The sequence below is a fragment of the Cupressus sempervirens genome, chromosome 6 (assembly GCF_028749045.1).
Source record: "Cupressus sempervirens isolate cs-2001-9-10 chromosome 6, ASM2874904v1, whole genome shotgun sequence".
Taxonomy (NCBI): Eukaryota; Viridiplantae; Streptophyta; class Pinopsida; order Cupressales; family Cupressaceae; genus Cupressus; species Cupressus sempervirens.
In genome coordinates, this window is record NC_143123.1 from 505,041,388 (window position 1) to 505,057,481 (window position 16,094).

A 16,094-nucleotide genomic window follows, 5' to 3' on the forward strand; every position below is an offset into this window, starting at 1 on the left:
CTTCCCTTAGCCTCTTAATCACTCTAAATATGCATTATGCACACCTCCAATGTCTTATGGAATATCAAATATCATCTAAATAAACAATGACAAATTTACTTAGAAGTTCTTTCATTACCTCGTTCATGGGCAATATGAATGTGCTCAGTGCATTGGTTAGCCTAAAAGGCATGATTAACTAATCATACTAGCCCTCCTTTGTCTTAAAAGATGTCTTCCATTCATCTCCTTCTCAGATTTGGATTTAGTGATATCCAGTCTTTAGATCTATCTTTGTGAAATGCATAGATCTACTCAAACAATAATATCATCCATCCTTGGCGAGGGAAAGTTCTACTTGATAGTGATCTAATTGATATCTCTAAAATCTGTAGACATCCTTCATTCTCCTTTTTACTTTTGTGCTAATACTGCTGTACAACACATGACTTAGACTCCTTCGAATTAACCCTTTCTGCAACAACTCTTGTACTTGTCTATTCAATTTTTGACTTTCTACTAGAGTCATTTTGTGAGTTGCCTTATTCGACAAATTAGCTCCTAGAATCAGATCCATCTGATGGCTGATCTTTCACACTGGTGGCAATCCATTAGGCACATTATCAGATAGAATATCCTAGTACTCATCCAAGAAATCTGTTGGTACATCTTCTACTTCCTCTTTACCATCTTTTGGAATTAAAATGGAACACATATTCCCATGCCTCATACCTTCTAGAAACTTTCTTCCTTCAACTAAACATATTCGAGCATTGCTATTTGCCTTTTCTTTTATTTCCTTCAATCACTTCAGCTTATGTTGCACTCCATCCTTTATCAAATAATAGGTATTTTCATACCCATCATGTACTACACAATGATCAAGCTACCAGTGCCTTCCCAAAAAAAAATAGAAAACATCCATAGGCATAATATCACACAGAATATCATCATGATAGTTTCAATCTAAAACTTTACAAGACATTGCTCATTAACCAAAGCCTTATAATCTTTTTGTAACCAAGCAATGCGGTAGGGGTTCAGATGTTTCTTTCTTTCTAACTTCAACTTATTAACCATTTTCTCAGAAACAAGATTATATGTATTGCTACTATCGATCATGACTTTGCATACTTTACCATTACATTTGCACCTGGTGCGGAACAAATTCTTCCTCTATTCATGTGCATTCTTATCACTCAACATGACTCTTCTTGTAACCAAGAGTTCTCCTCTCTTAGCATCTTCAAAATGTGATGATTTGGCATCTTCATCTACATGCACAACTCATGCATTTTCTTTTGGTGGTCTCTTGGTTCTCCATTGATCTTGAGGGCACTTAGGCTCTATGACCTTCTCCACAATGGAAACATGTCCCCACGAAAACCTCCTCTTCCTGGTCCTTTCCCTCTTTCTCTTTGACCCCTATTATCCGGATCACATGAATGACTGCTCTGATTTCGACTGCTACTTGCCTCATCACTCTCTTTCTAGTCTTTATTTCGGCCTCCAAAAGATCGTTTGCTAGATCTTCCACTATGACCTCCTCCACCTTGCTTGCTTTCAAACTTCTTGTTCAATTTTTTTGTCCACCCTTAAGGAAAACTAATATGCCTCTTCAATATTGGTCATTCTAACTAGACTCAACTCATCCTGAATACTTGGCCTCAACTCATTGAGGTAACAGACAACTTTCTCCTTGTCAACTTTTCCATGGCTTGTTTTGATAAGGACTCGATAGAACTCTTCTGTATACTCTTGAGAAATCTTCTTGCTTGCTTCAACCCCTACATTTTCTTCAACAAATCAAGTTCATTATCGATAGAATTGAATTTTCTCTTCAATTTCTCCATGATCCAATCCCATCTTGTGATTTTATCCTTTTCTCTTTTGTTTCGCTCCAACTGAATCTCTTGCCGCCAAATCTTTGCATGACCCTTCAATTCGGCCTTTGCAAATTTGACCCTCACATGTTCTTCGATATCTTCATACTTAAATTATTCTTATAATTCATAGTTACAATTGATCAGTTCCTCTGGGTTAAGATTTCCTAAAAATGTGGGGACTTCAATCTTTGGTCTCTTTCCAATCTAAAGCCTATCCTCCTTAGGGTTCCCTTATGGCACTTCTTGTTCAAGCTGCCCTTCTTTGAATTCCTCCTCACTTTCATCTCTTGCACAATATTCATTCTTCTATGAATCTCCTCTTGCAATGCTTGCACTTGTCTCTAGAGGACTTTAAAACCCTCTTCTGCCATGGTTCCTTCGTGGAGGCATTTTTGTGCTTATCGCTGAAACCCACAACTATGGTCTTGATGCATATTGCTTCACAGTTGGTAATTTATCTACACACTCATGAACTCTTGCTCTGATACCACTTGATGAAGGGTACTCCCCTTATTAACACGAATAGGCTGAACAAAATAGAGAAATAACAACAATTTGGAAAAATAAAAAATTGGCTTCTTATTATCTCCAATAAAATGGAATTATAATATTCAGAAATAAAACATGTAAAGCCACATGGGCATTTTCCTTACAATATTTTGTAGGACAAAACCACCATATCTATCCAGAATTGTCCTAGACAACCCTACGAGCCTTCATTATATGGGCAATTTCCCACCATCCAAAAAGGTTCTACAAATTTTAACTCTAAACTTTGAGGCTAACCAATGCTAAGATAGTATTATTTATATTTTATTATATTAGAGTAGGCCCCATTAACTTTCATAAATCAAAAGAAATTTTGAAGAAATTTCATTTTCTTTGATTTTAGGTAGCACAACTTTTGGAGACCATAACTCATCGCCAGTTGTTGTGATTAGCTATTATGACCCAATTTCAGAAATGCCACAAATTGCTCTACAACACTTGACTTGTACAAGCTCCAATCAGGGGAGGTTTGACAGTGCTTTGACCCCTTTTCAAAGCCTCTAAAGCCTTCAAAATTGAGTTCCAAGTTTTTATACCTTGCTGCTAATAGTTATTTTTTTCAAATAACTTCACAAATAGACTTGATATTGCAATGAAACTTTACTAACATGCTGATATATCTAGAATTGAATCTCTAGGGAAGAAACTGAAACATTCTAAGCTTGAACAACTAACTTACTAAAAATAGTAAGCTCCCATAAACAACTTTGCCCTGAGATAGCCCTTATTGAAAAAGACAAAACAAAAGTATTTTTGAGTGATGCAAGATTTCCCTTACATCTAGGATGCTCTTGCATCACTTTCTAAAATATCTAACCAACTTGGCCACTGTCTTTTGAGTTACATTCTATTGTTGTATCCTTTATCTCATTTATAGCATGACTCTGACTCAAAGAAAACTTCATTTTCATTAACTGCCTTTTGCATTTACCTTCAAAATAAAACAACCATATGTCGGATATGTGTTGTATACTTTGTGCATGCTTTATACCTCTTATGAACTGTAGAACCCTGCACAAGGGGTATTACCTTCCCAGGAGGTTTGGTGGCAGCAGTCCCTGAACCTTCTTTCAGGTCATTTTTCAAGGTGTTTTTTCAGTGCATTGTTTTATACCCATTGTATTGCAATATGACTTAGCAGCTTCCTATGGTATCAAGATCCTATTTAGGAGGAAATGTCATTTCAGTTTTATGTTCTTTTCAATGTTGTAGTAATGTATTGGATAAATTTTGTTTACTTTAATTTATGCTGCAAATTTTTCCTTTGGATAATTATTTGGTTTCTTAGGCTGCCCATCTAAGGCATTGTTTTTATATTTACTTTTCTCAGTATACATAATCTATGGCTTATTCAACACAATTAATTGCAAAGTAGTTACATTATTTGAATTCACTGGGCACGCAAATTGATAAATAGACGTGTTGATCCTCACCTTTCAACCTGGATTCACATTATTCAAAGAAGTATTTTAATTGTGCTTTGACAGCTCTCCAGATAATTATCTTGATTTAGTTTTGCTCAGTTTTGAAATTTCCACTGTTCTTTCCTTTGTCATTCATTATTTCCAATTCTCCATATTCTGTTTTGCATACTTGTAGCAATGCGACCAATTTGCAGCAGACCTATTTCAAAATCAAATCCTAGAACAGCGTGTGATTCCTGTATTGTGCAATTCAACTGTAAGAGAAAATTCTTCAACAAATGACACCATTGAACAAAGCTATTGTTCCCATCTTTGGAATGCATGCCAAAATGTTTCTATCACAAATTCTCCATTTGCATCTTTATTGAAAGGAGGGACATTGGGATTGCCAATGAATATGACACATGCAAAGCTTACTGAACTTTGGCAGTCAAAAAATGATTTTTGTGAAGCTTTTGGAGGCACAATAATTGATGGTGCCTCATGTTTTAATGGAAATGTTCTTGTACCCAACGTCACTCAAAATGAATCTACTATTGAAGGTGTTTGCTTTGAGAGGATTGGAGATGAAGCCTATCTCAACTTGGTTCCTCATCCTGATGGGTCCAATCGTGCATTCTTAGCAAGTCAGGCAGGTCAAGTGTGGCTGGCTACATTACCAGACAGTGGCTCTAGGAAGCAACTGATCTTAAATAGAACACATCCATTTTTAGATTTAAGTGACCACTTGATTGCTGATGCAGAATTTGGATTGGTGGGATTAGCTTTTCATCCAAATTTTGAGAAGAATGGCCGATTCTTTGTTTCATATAATTGTGATAAGACAAAGAATTCAAATTGTGAAGGAAGATGTGCTTGTAATTCTGATGTGGGATGTGATCCTTCACAGTTGAGTAAAGATAATGGAGCATTACCTTGCCAGTATCATAGTGTAATTGCAGAATACTCTGCCAATGGCACTTCTACTTCACCTTCTCAGGTAATATTTATTTGGATGTCTCTTTTGGTTTTCTAAAATATACCAGTCAGATATATTAATATGTTCGAAAAATCACCATGTATGATTTTGGCAGGCTACATTCGCTAATCCAACAGAAATTAGAAGAATATTCACCATGGGTCTTCCATATACAGCCCATCATGCAGGTCAAATTCTGTTTGGACCCAATGATAATTATCTATATTTTATGATGGGAGATGGAGGCAGCATTGGTGACCCATATAATTTTGCACAGAAGCAAAAATCTTTACTGGGGAAGATTATGAGATTGGATGTTGATTATATACCTAGTAAGTCTTCCAAACCAAATTTGTACGTGAGTACAATATGAATTTTTTTTGGCAAATTTTTCTCGTCATTTTTTGTAATCATCATTTCTTATTTTTAAAAAAAGTTGTAACCTCCTAGTACAGTTGTACACACACTACACAAAATTGGAAGCCCTTGCAAATTTAGTGCTAGTAGTTGTCATTTACCACCATTTGGAAAACAGATTTCCATTCAAATGCATACTGCATGTAAAGAAGTTCGGAAAAGATGAATGCAGAGTCTATAGAGATAGTTCATGCAATATCATGTACTGTGTAATGCACCGCCAAGGGATCCAAAGAATTAACCTAGAATTTCACTAACATTTTTTTGTTTTTCATAGAAGTAAATATCACATAAAACTTATGCACATTAACGGAAGCAATAGCAATGTCCATCTGAAAGTAAACATAAAATAAATAACAGATTACATTCTTTAAGATCCCTTAACGTTGAATTACATACATGAATCCATCTAGTACAACATCCACATGAATAATAAGTCCAATGATTACACATTACATTTCAAATGCTCATTCATCCACTGTACATGTCACAGGGTATGACAAGTTCAAAAATATACATACATAGAATAAGGTACATCATCCTATTCTAATCCATGATACATCAAAGTAGAGATAATCACATGATACACATGATACATCATCATAGAAGACATATACATCCATCATAAAGATCAAACATAATAAACTAAGTGCACGGTTCCTCCCAACCGTCACTAGCATCATTAGACCATCGTGGGTCCTAGCCATCCCTTTGTTCGTAACATTCCAAATCACCGAAGAGATCATCGGTATTACATAGTAAGAATGTCACTCCTAATAAATACAACATCATATGTAGAAGTAATCTGACATGCAAATAAAAGCATAAGATAACATCATCTAACATATGCTAATCATCAATGAAAAAGGATACATATCCACCATCATGAAGGACGCATCAGCCACGATGTTTCAATAAGTCTCAAAATGATAAGAGTGGAAAATACACTACCACCCGACCGCATGGTACCTAAGTGGTCCACTCCCACCGTGCTAAGGAGATAATCTCAAGTCCCAAACAGGCTATCAAAATCACATAGCACATACCTCTATAAGTCCAAGAATTCTAAAAGTATACTAACTCAAAGGTTCCAATCACAAAACTGACATCTAATCCCCAGAGGCACACAATGACATGTAGGAACCTACTATGCAAGCGGGAAAGTGTCATCGCAATTATCACGTCAAGTTACCCTGGCAGTTAGCTAAACTCCAAGGGTCCATACTGATCTCATGCGGCCACTAGTATCCTCTCATACTAACGAGGCATACTACGGAATGCAAGGTCGCAACCATGCGTCTCACTACTCCCATCCTAGCCTGTACAAGGACTCAAGGCATGGGCGAGAACAAAACACTTATCTTTTTAAGTTCATTTTGTTAGTATTAGGTGTGAATGTTATCACTTATTAATCCAACTTACAATGAGTTACCCTGGCAGCCTCTTAGGGCCCCGGCCCCCATTGCAAGCCACTTCCCGTCACTACATGCAGATATCCTACCCTAATGCTCATGGACTCATAAATCTCAAAATTGCAAAAGATAATCCATAAAATCATCAAATATGCATAAAAGCATCAAATCTCCATGAGCAAACATCCATAGAAAATCATGAACACAATAGCTCTCTATTGGCAACTGAAGTATCACAGATAATTAAATATCCAATGGTTCTCAATAACCAAAATATATATCTCAATCATACTGATCGAAGACTCCAAAAATGGTTGAGTCAAACATGTCACAACATGACATCATCAAGAATAAATCCACATCTCAGTCCCATCATGGTGACTAGAAAATAATCAAGGATAACTGATCGATGACCAAAATAATGGTTAGGTCAAGTGTCTCATACATAAGAATCTCAACTATAACAATCAGTAATCACATCCAATACATAGAGCATTCCATCACAAACCATGGTTGGGTTTATAAAGATCGAGATTAAAACATCATCATGACATCACAATCACATAACCCCCAAGCCTCTGGTAGACGTCCTATACTGGTCAACACTAGTCAACCCAAAACTCAAAACAATAGTATAAAGAATACACAATGTAAACACATGTTTTGGTTTTGCTAAGTTTTCAAATTTGAATTTAAAAGTCTCAGTTTACGTTTTTCCAAATTATATTAAGTGGAGAAATTTCACGTTTTCCCTAACCCATGTATTTGTTTGATAGATAAAAGTTTCTCCCCAAAACTATTAGACTCAATTTTCTAATTGATCTAATAATATTTAGTTTATATAACATTGTTTGAAATTGACACTCTCAATGAATCAAAACTTCGATTATATATTCTAATAACTAATCTTAATTAAACTGAGTTTAATTAAATTAATTATTAATATCTCTTCATAATTGACAAGCTCAATATCAATATTTTAAATCATTAAAAGAGTGATCCATTAATTTAGAACTTTATAATATTCATTTATAATTAATTATATATACATATATACTTTTATACATATATATATATATATACACATACATAAATATATATATATATATATAATAACATTTAATAATTAATGATATTGCAACAAAATCGAGATTCATATCCAAATCTCATATGAAATAACGTTGCAAATAAAACTTTATATAATTTAAAACCAAACTCAAATCGCAATGCGATTTTAAAATTGCGCGGCCCAATACATCCGCACCGCAGGTACACTGCGGTCACAGGTACCCTGCGATCTCGCAGGCCTGCAGTGGGTGGGGTATATAATACCCGCCCAACATCATATATATATATCTATATATATATATATATTTTAACGCGATTTTCAATAACGTTTTTTATAAAAACGTTCCCATGCGATATGAAATACTATTAACATGAAACTCTATCGCGATTTGACATTCGATTATTATATAAATAAATATATATATGTATATATATACATATGTATGTATATATATATATATATATATATGGGTATATATATGTATATATATATATGTGTGTGTGTGTATATATATATATATATATATACACGCAGAGTTTATCACCATCACAGCACATACATATATATATATGTATATAATGATATATATGTATATGTGTATGCAGATTCAAGAATATACACAGTTCACTTAGAGATTCTAATTTTTAGAATTTTCCTTTAAATCTCTAATTTTCAAATTTATCCAATAAATAATCTAATGGGTTTGGCTATGAATTTAAACCCTAGCCCCGTTTTCTTTCAGATCTATGCATATAAAGATTTCCACATAAATTCAATTCCCCATATTGAGAATGCATACAATAAAAATATGAAATTCCTCAGAAGACATATGGAAGACACGAAGAAGACAGGGAATGCAAGATGCGGAAATAGCATAAGTAAAATCACAAGAATCTACTCGGATTCTGATGCTAATTCGCTCTTCCTCAGAAAATCTGCAGAGCAAGCTCCCTTCTTCAGAATTCTTGAATCCTCCAATGCTCCAATTGCACTCCAAACGCTATGTCTAAGCTTCTAGGGATGCTTGAATATAAAGAGCTCTCAGGAAACCTCTAGAATGTTTCTAGAAACAGCTGGAAGGTGTCACCAACTAAGCATGGGTCTTTTCCAACCTTCAAGATGAGCCATAGGGTTGTAGACACCATGTGCTTAATTAATGCACTAACCCCCGTGTTGTTGACACATGAGAAATAGAAAAGTGCGTTAACTCCCATGCAAGCTTATAACTCCAATCCACTTTTTATATAATTTCCATTTAAATTTTTATAACTTCCATTTTAATTTTTTATAACTTTTATTTTAATTTTTATAACTTTTATTATTATTATTTATTTATTATTTTATTATTATTTTATAATTATTATTAATTTTAATTTCTAATTTTCTTTTATTTAATTCTTTTCTCTCAATTAATTCTCATTTAATTAATTATACTCAAAATATCAAAGATCATGATATTTTATTAATTTTCTCCAAAATAATTAATTTATTAATTAAATCCATTTATTAAGACTTAATTAATAGACAATTCACCATAGACCTCCAACATAAAATATGAAAACCCATCATAGAACAAATCATACAAAATCAGTCTAAAGGGTTAAAAATCACGAAATATGTCATCCGACACATTCGGTGGGTACTCAACTCTGATACTTGTCCTAACTCACTAGGACAAATGGTTTAAAGGTTTGGGATTTGGACTTGAGAATTTATCTCCCTTCTCTTATCATTGAGATAGTATAATAGGGTACGCTCATCCTGGCAATTCAGGGAAGTCAATACCCGGTATCTGCAACCTGCAGAAAAACCATGCATGTACATACAATATATAATGCTAAGCTAAACAGACAATGGTAGGAAGTGGTGCATCGTGTAGATCCCGACTAAGCAGGTGACTACGACTCCCTTCCTTAACCACATTAGAAACGCCATACAATAAGAAAACACGCACACCATACACATGCAAGTATGGGGTAAGTATCCATAATAAAACACATAAGATAATAAACCATCCATCTAATCATCAATAATAACTGAAAACAGTATAATGATCATCATGTATGCATGAAATGTAAAATCTAAATGATCTCATCATATATCAACTGAATACATATCATAATATCTGATAGTGTCAAAACAATACCACTAATCCATTAACATAAAACTAGTTCATCAAAGTCTGATAATAATAGCATCAATGTCCAGAAAAGATGTGAACGAGGGTAGGCACTACATACTGACTCTTTGCAGTGATCAAAGTAGTACAATACATATTAGAAACTATTTAGTCACTTTAAGATTTATTGCAACGTACTACAATTTCATGATGGACTTTTAAATTAAGTAAAACCATTGAAGCCTATCTCCATGTCTATTTAAACTGCTCAAGTATTTGACAAAGAGATCCACAATCTTGGTAACTTTTGCATTATCGATGCTTTGGTTTGGATGCAACTATTGCAAACATTATGGCTCATTCTTGATGTAAATACAAGTAGTCGAATTTCACCTATTCTATATCTAGAGCATAGTTATGGAAGCTTAACGAGGCTCTTGTTCTTATATTCATTTCTATTCCTTAAATACTTGACAAATAGCTTCATAATCTTGTTATCTTTAAGATGAATTACATTCATTGCTCTCCCCACTAACAAATGCTTGAAGAGTAATTGTGTGATGAGTGGGTCCCCTTGTGTTGTAATTATGTATTATTATCATATTACTACCATAATGCAGAAAAATCTCATTTATAGTGAAATCAGAAGGCTCATGTAATCTTCCCATTTGTTGCTATATTTTTTGGTGAGTTTTTGGCTAGTTTCCCAGTTTTCTCAAAACTTTTAGGCGTGCTGCGGAGAACTCCAAACTTCTTGGAGGATTCAAGTTTAGGTTTTTATTGGCATGAGTATGGCATTAAGCTTGATTGGCATTTTGGATCCCAGAGACACGTTCAGAAGCATTTTTGGCCGCCTCATGAGTTCCAGACTTGCTGTTCGTAAGTGCTATAGACCTGCACCTGCTAGTCAAGAGATTTCAGACTTATATTCATCTTTTAGAGTGTCTTAGTTGGAGTTTGGGACATGTTTTCACCTTGAAAACTGCTGCATTGACTTGGTAATGCTGTACCCTGCATTTAGGCAATGAATTTGGAGTGAATATATGAGATTGAAGGGCTACTAAGTGTAGTCCTTAATATTTGGGACTGCTCTTCACTGTTACTCAGTCTTACAAGTGCCTTTCATAATTTTTTGAGCATGTGAAGTTAAGTTGTTTATGCTAGAAGTCGATGGTAAGTGACCATGTTTCACTGCTAATAGGACTAGGTATGCTAAAGTTGTCTTTACAAAAGCCAATAACCTTCTGCAAGGCTGCTACAGAAAAATATCAGAGCAATCACAGACCTGTTCATCAAGTACTAATAATTAATTTGGTGAATCTAAAGCTGTCATGAACCTATCAGCACATTGATCCAAGTTCAGCAAATTATTTCAGACTTGTTACCCTTCATACAGCGAGCAAAGATGGGTGTTAGATGCTGTTCATGAAAGTTACTTCAGTTGGACTTTTTTGGGTGTGTTTGGTGTGAAGTGGTGAAGTATCTGAGCACTTGTTTTCTGCCCAGAACCATAACAAGAGTATTGATTGATATTCTAACTCGGAGTTGATGTTACCAGATTTCAAGTGGTCTTCTGGGCTTGTCATTAATCATTCCACCACCTATTTGCAAGGTATATCATTTTTGTTTTCATTTGGTGTGGGTTTAAAGTAATTGGTCAATTTCTGGGAAGTTATTTGCATACACCATTGATATCAGCACATGCATCAGCTTGGAATCGTTGTGTCTGCCCATTATAACAGCGATTATCTTCTTTGACATTTTACTGTTAATGCTTTCATACTGGCTCAAAAATAAAAAATTAAGGGTGGTCATTATAGAGGTACCAAATCTGGTGATCTTGCTAGCCTATTGGGAAGATAATCCTTGTTGTAGATTCTTCAATGCATATCGTGATTCTAACTATGCAGTTGATTTTATCTTATTTCACGTGGTTTTCTGTGCTTGTCATTGATCATTCCAGCACCTATTTGCATGGTACATGATTGTTGTTTTCATTTGGTGTGTTACCCAACTTTATCACGATCCTAATTTTTTCTTCATTTGACAATCATGACGTTTTAGATTGCTTGAGTGTCCCCCCAAGGTCCCTTCAAGTCTTCCATTTTCTCAGATTTCTTTCATGACTTAGTCATTTTCAACTTTGTGGCACTTTCTCAAGTTTTAATAACCATGCCAATAACTGATTAGGTTTTGCTAACCAAGGTTGTTACTGAAACCCTTACATTTTGTCACATTTTCAACTTTGTCGGCGTTTTATTTCAAAATGCTAACTTCAAATTTTAAAAAGTTTACGAAATAAGTTGGTTAGTCCAAGTTTTATGTGAATGTTGAGTTTTCTTAGTTTATTGGTAACTTCAAAATTTTTACAAACCTCCTGAATTTCGAAAAGTCTTTGTTGCCAAGCCTATTTTCAACATTGTTGGTAAGTAGTGAAGTTTTGCAAACCTTTCGAACTTCTGACAAATTTAACTTTACAGGGCATTTTACCGATAAAAGTTGAAGAAAAATTTCCGAAGGAAGCAAACGATGTTAGTAGAACATTGAGTTTGTAAACCTTCTCATATTGTCGACAAATTATGGGTCAAATTGCCAATAATTTTTTTTTCAAAATCTTCAAAGAAAAGGGAAGTAGAAAAAATAGGAGTTTGCAAAACTCATCAAATTGTCGATAAAGCTTGCAAAGAGGTCCAAATTATTGATAAGGGGAAAATAATTTGAAATATTCAAAGAGAGGAGAAGCAGTAAATGAAGTGGTTATCAAAACCCATTGAACTACCAATAAGGTTCTCAGAAAGAGGAGATGACCAAGAAAAGGAATGAGGGCCTGAAGATTTAAAAGAAAACAAAGGTGCCAACTAAGAGAGTTATAACTTATCATAACCTCTCGTATTACCAGAAAAGTTCATCAAAGTACAAAAGATGACAAGGAGAAATTCACATTCAAAGACAAAGGAAACAAATTCAAGATTCAAAGTTAAAAGAAAAATATATTGCATGTTGGACAATTAATAAAACCAAGCAAAATGTCGATAAAGAAAGGAAGAAAAGGATGTTGTCGGTAAAGTTATAAAATAGCCGACGGGTAGATTAGCATGTTGTCGATAAAGTTATAAAATAGCCGATGGGTAGATTAGCATCCAAAAGGATGCGTGACGGTTGAGTCACCCCTTCGGAATGATATATGTACACCGTCCGAAATGGACTTTGGAGCGTGGTTGTAATCATCATTGGAAGCACTATGTAATCTCTTCAGCATATATGCGAATAATAAAAGGAGTACTGTTGTGTTACATGTTCTTGTCTATTGTCTGTATGCATTAAACTATTTACCCCATACAGTAAACATTTGGCGTTGTAATCATCATTGGAAGTACTATGTAATCTCTTCAGCATATATGCAAATAATAAAAAGGAGTACTATTGTGTTACATGTTCTTGTCTATTGTCTGTATGCATTAAACTATTTACCCCATACAGTAAACAAAGGAAAGGAAAGGCCAATGAAGAGAAACATAGGAAAATGTCGACTCAATGCACCATGAGTATAGGAGATGTAGATGAATCTAGGAATAATGTGGTTCTTTGCTTATAGCCCGAGACATAGCTAAGAATCATTAACCAATGCAAATGAGCATGACATCATAGCTCTTGTGTGCTCGATGTGCACAAAGCAGATTTCCATAATCTAGTTTCTCCTGCTAAACATGTTGAAAAAACCATCGAGAAACATCAAATTCATGAATTTAACAACGATGAATCTGAAAAGACATGAAGGCACATTTTGAAGTTTTAGTTATAGAATATATGAGGACACCTGTCACACTGATTCAAGAATCCATCTTTAATCTCAAGTTCATAATAACAATGTTTAATTCATTAATGAGTTAAACATTATCATTACATTGATTGAAACGTGGAGAGACTTTCTTTATTTTAGTAGTTGATTTCAAGTAGTTATAGGGAACCGAATTTTTTTCTGAGAAGTCTATTTCTTGTAAATTTAATCAAGAAAGGGAGAAGAGTATGAGCAGTTGATTTTTCTTTTTTTAGACATAATCATTGTATATGGGCAAAGTAGTTTATGAGCTTTTTTTTTCATTAGAGAAAAGGAGGAAACATGTATTAACTTTTTGTGTCTATGTGTATTCCCTTTGACTGCAAATTTTCCTTTAAGTTTTCACAGTTGTTCTTTGGTGTTTTCCTATTCTATAGAATTACGCATATGTTTAATATAATCTGTGAGTTCTAAGTTATTAATGCATCTAAAGAGAGATTACCGACTCTTACTCGTGTTTATCATTTATGGGTATGGGTGGATGATCTTTGCGTTGTCACCTTTGTTCTTTTCATTCCAATTTTAAATTGCACATACATCATGGCGATAGTTTTCCTTTTTTGCTTTCCGGTTAAGAAGCCTACCCCAAAAGTCAGACTACATCATACGAGACAGTTGTACCTCTAAAACTTAATGGAAAATCACTAATTTAATAATAACTTCTCCAACTGTTCATCATACTTGGTTGGGCAAAATGAGTCATTTCGGTTGTTCTTAAAAGACTAGTCTATTTACCAACAGATTTTTGGTGACTCTATTGGGGGTTTGAAAAGACTATTACTCACCTTCCTCAACTATTTCGTGGGGCTGACTCTAGAAGTGAGGTTGGCCATTCTATTCACTTGAAGATCTCAAAAATGTTTCCATAAGAGGCGAATCACAGAAATCAGTCCATGCTCAAGAAAGGATCTATACCAACAACCAAACAGATTCCCACTAAAGATGACAAAATACTTCATTCATTTTGTGATAGCATCAGAGAAATCTTCGTCTAAGCTGAAAAGAAAGGGTTGCATCAATGAAAAGATGACAATTCTATATTATTGATGAGGAGTTTGCATTGTAGGTTACAAGTTGCAGTGAAAAAGTTCAGGTGGTTAAAATAACTTGAAGATGATGATGGTACTTCATATCCTTGTTCTTGATGAGAAAGGTGCAGCAGAATCATTTATTGAAACTTGTGATTTTGCAATGTCATGGAATAAAAGCAACAACAAAAGTTTTCACCGCAAGGTTTAGTAACTGGAAAGGTTTTGAAAAAAGCTGAAGATAAAGAATCAGAGGCTTTCGTGACATACATGCAAATGGAACAACTGGCCACATCTTTTGAAAAAGGCAATAAAGAGGTAGAGCCATAGAATCTAAAGTTGTTTTCATTCCAAACTGGTGTCTTGAAGGTTTAAATGATGACTTCTTATGTTTAAAAGGTACTTTTCACCTCTATTGGTTATGGATGAAAATGGTAAATTTGTTAAAGTTGAAATGAATGCAGTTACTTGTGACTGTAGTAGTGCAGAAGAAGATATAAATAGTACTACACCTATACTTTCATTTCCTCATGAATCAGAAGCTTTTACCTTTAATCTTAGTGAAGACAACAAAAAAGTAGGAGATGTTCTTGATAAGGCTGCAAAGGAACTTTTAAATCACACTTTACATATAGAAGTCTGTTTGTGATGATAATGAAGAAAAAATGATGATTGATGAAGTTGAAGATAAGATTGAAAAACAGTTTGAATGACCAAATTTTTGTACCCAATCACATGTGCAGCCCTTTGGAGATTCCATTCCTTAAGGAGATATTATGCAAACTTATACGGCCTCATTCCAATTTCCTATCTTCTATGATGCTAGTTAGATGGATGAAATGGATGCTCATGAAAATGGAAACAAAAAGATTGATAGCGTGATGTTTGAGTCTAGTGAAGGCATGTACTAATATCTCCCATTGGTATACAATGGCTTCAGTTGATGATTCTCTTTGTGCAAAAGAGGAAGAACTTTTTACAATCAGATTTGATCCTATTCATTTAGAATATGAGATTCAAAAATTGGATTCTTTATGTACATTTTCAAAAATTGCTTCTTCCTATAGTAAAGAATGTTTCATTCTTAATCTCACCTTTTCACTTCTAAAGGAAAATATTGAAGTTATGATCTATGATAAGGAATTTTGCATTGATGAAAGCATTGAAGAATTGAAGTATGACTAAGGTTTTCTGATGAGGAATGGATGTTTGGTTACCAATATTTATTCAAAAGGGTTCAACACTCTACCACATTTAGGTTTGGTATTTCAATTATCACATAGTGGAAGTTGATTTTGTTGCTGGTAACCATCCATTATTTCACATAGGGTCCTTCTTCTCTCAACTTGTTGATTGATTCACTTGAGCAACTTTGAACACTTCCTAAATTAGGGTCTCCCTTCCATGCTCATTGT

At 34.3% G+C, this 16,094-nt stretch overlaps 1 protein-coding gene across 2 annotated transcripts in view; it reads left to right on the top strand.

Annotated features, from left to right (window-relative positions):
- Nucleotides 1–16,094, top strand: part of LOC149553235 (HIPL1 protein-like) — a 72,627-nt gene that overhangs the window by 23,114 nt on the left and 33,419 nt on the right. For both annotated transcript variants that reach the window (XM_089788703.1, XM_089788704.1), the window contains exons 3-4: nt 4,014–4,817; nt 4,912–5,128. In XM_089788703.1, coding sequence (XP_089644829.1) covers nt 4,014–4,817; nt 4,912–5,128 — 1,021 coding nt within the window. The remainder of the gene's footprint in view (nt 1–4,013; nt 4,818–4,911; nt 5,129–16,094) is intronic.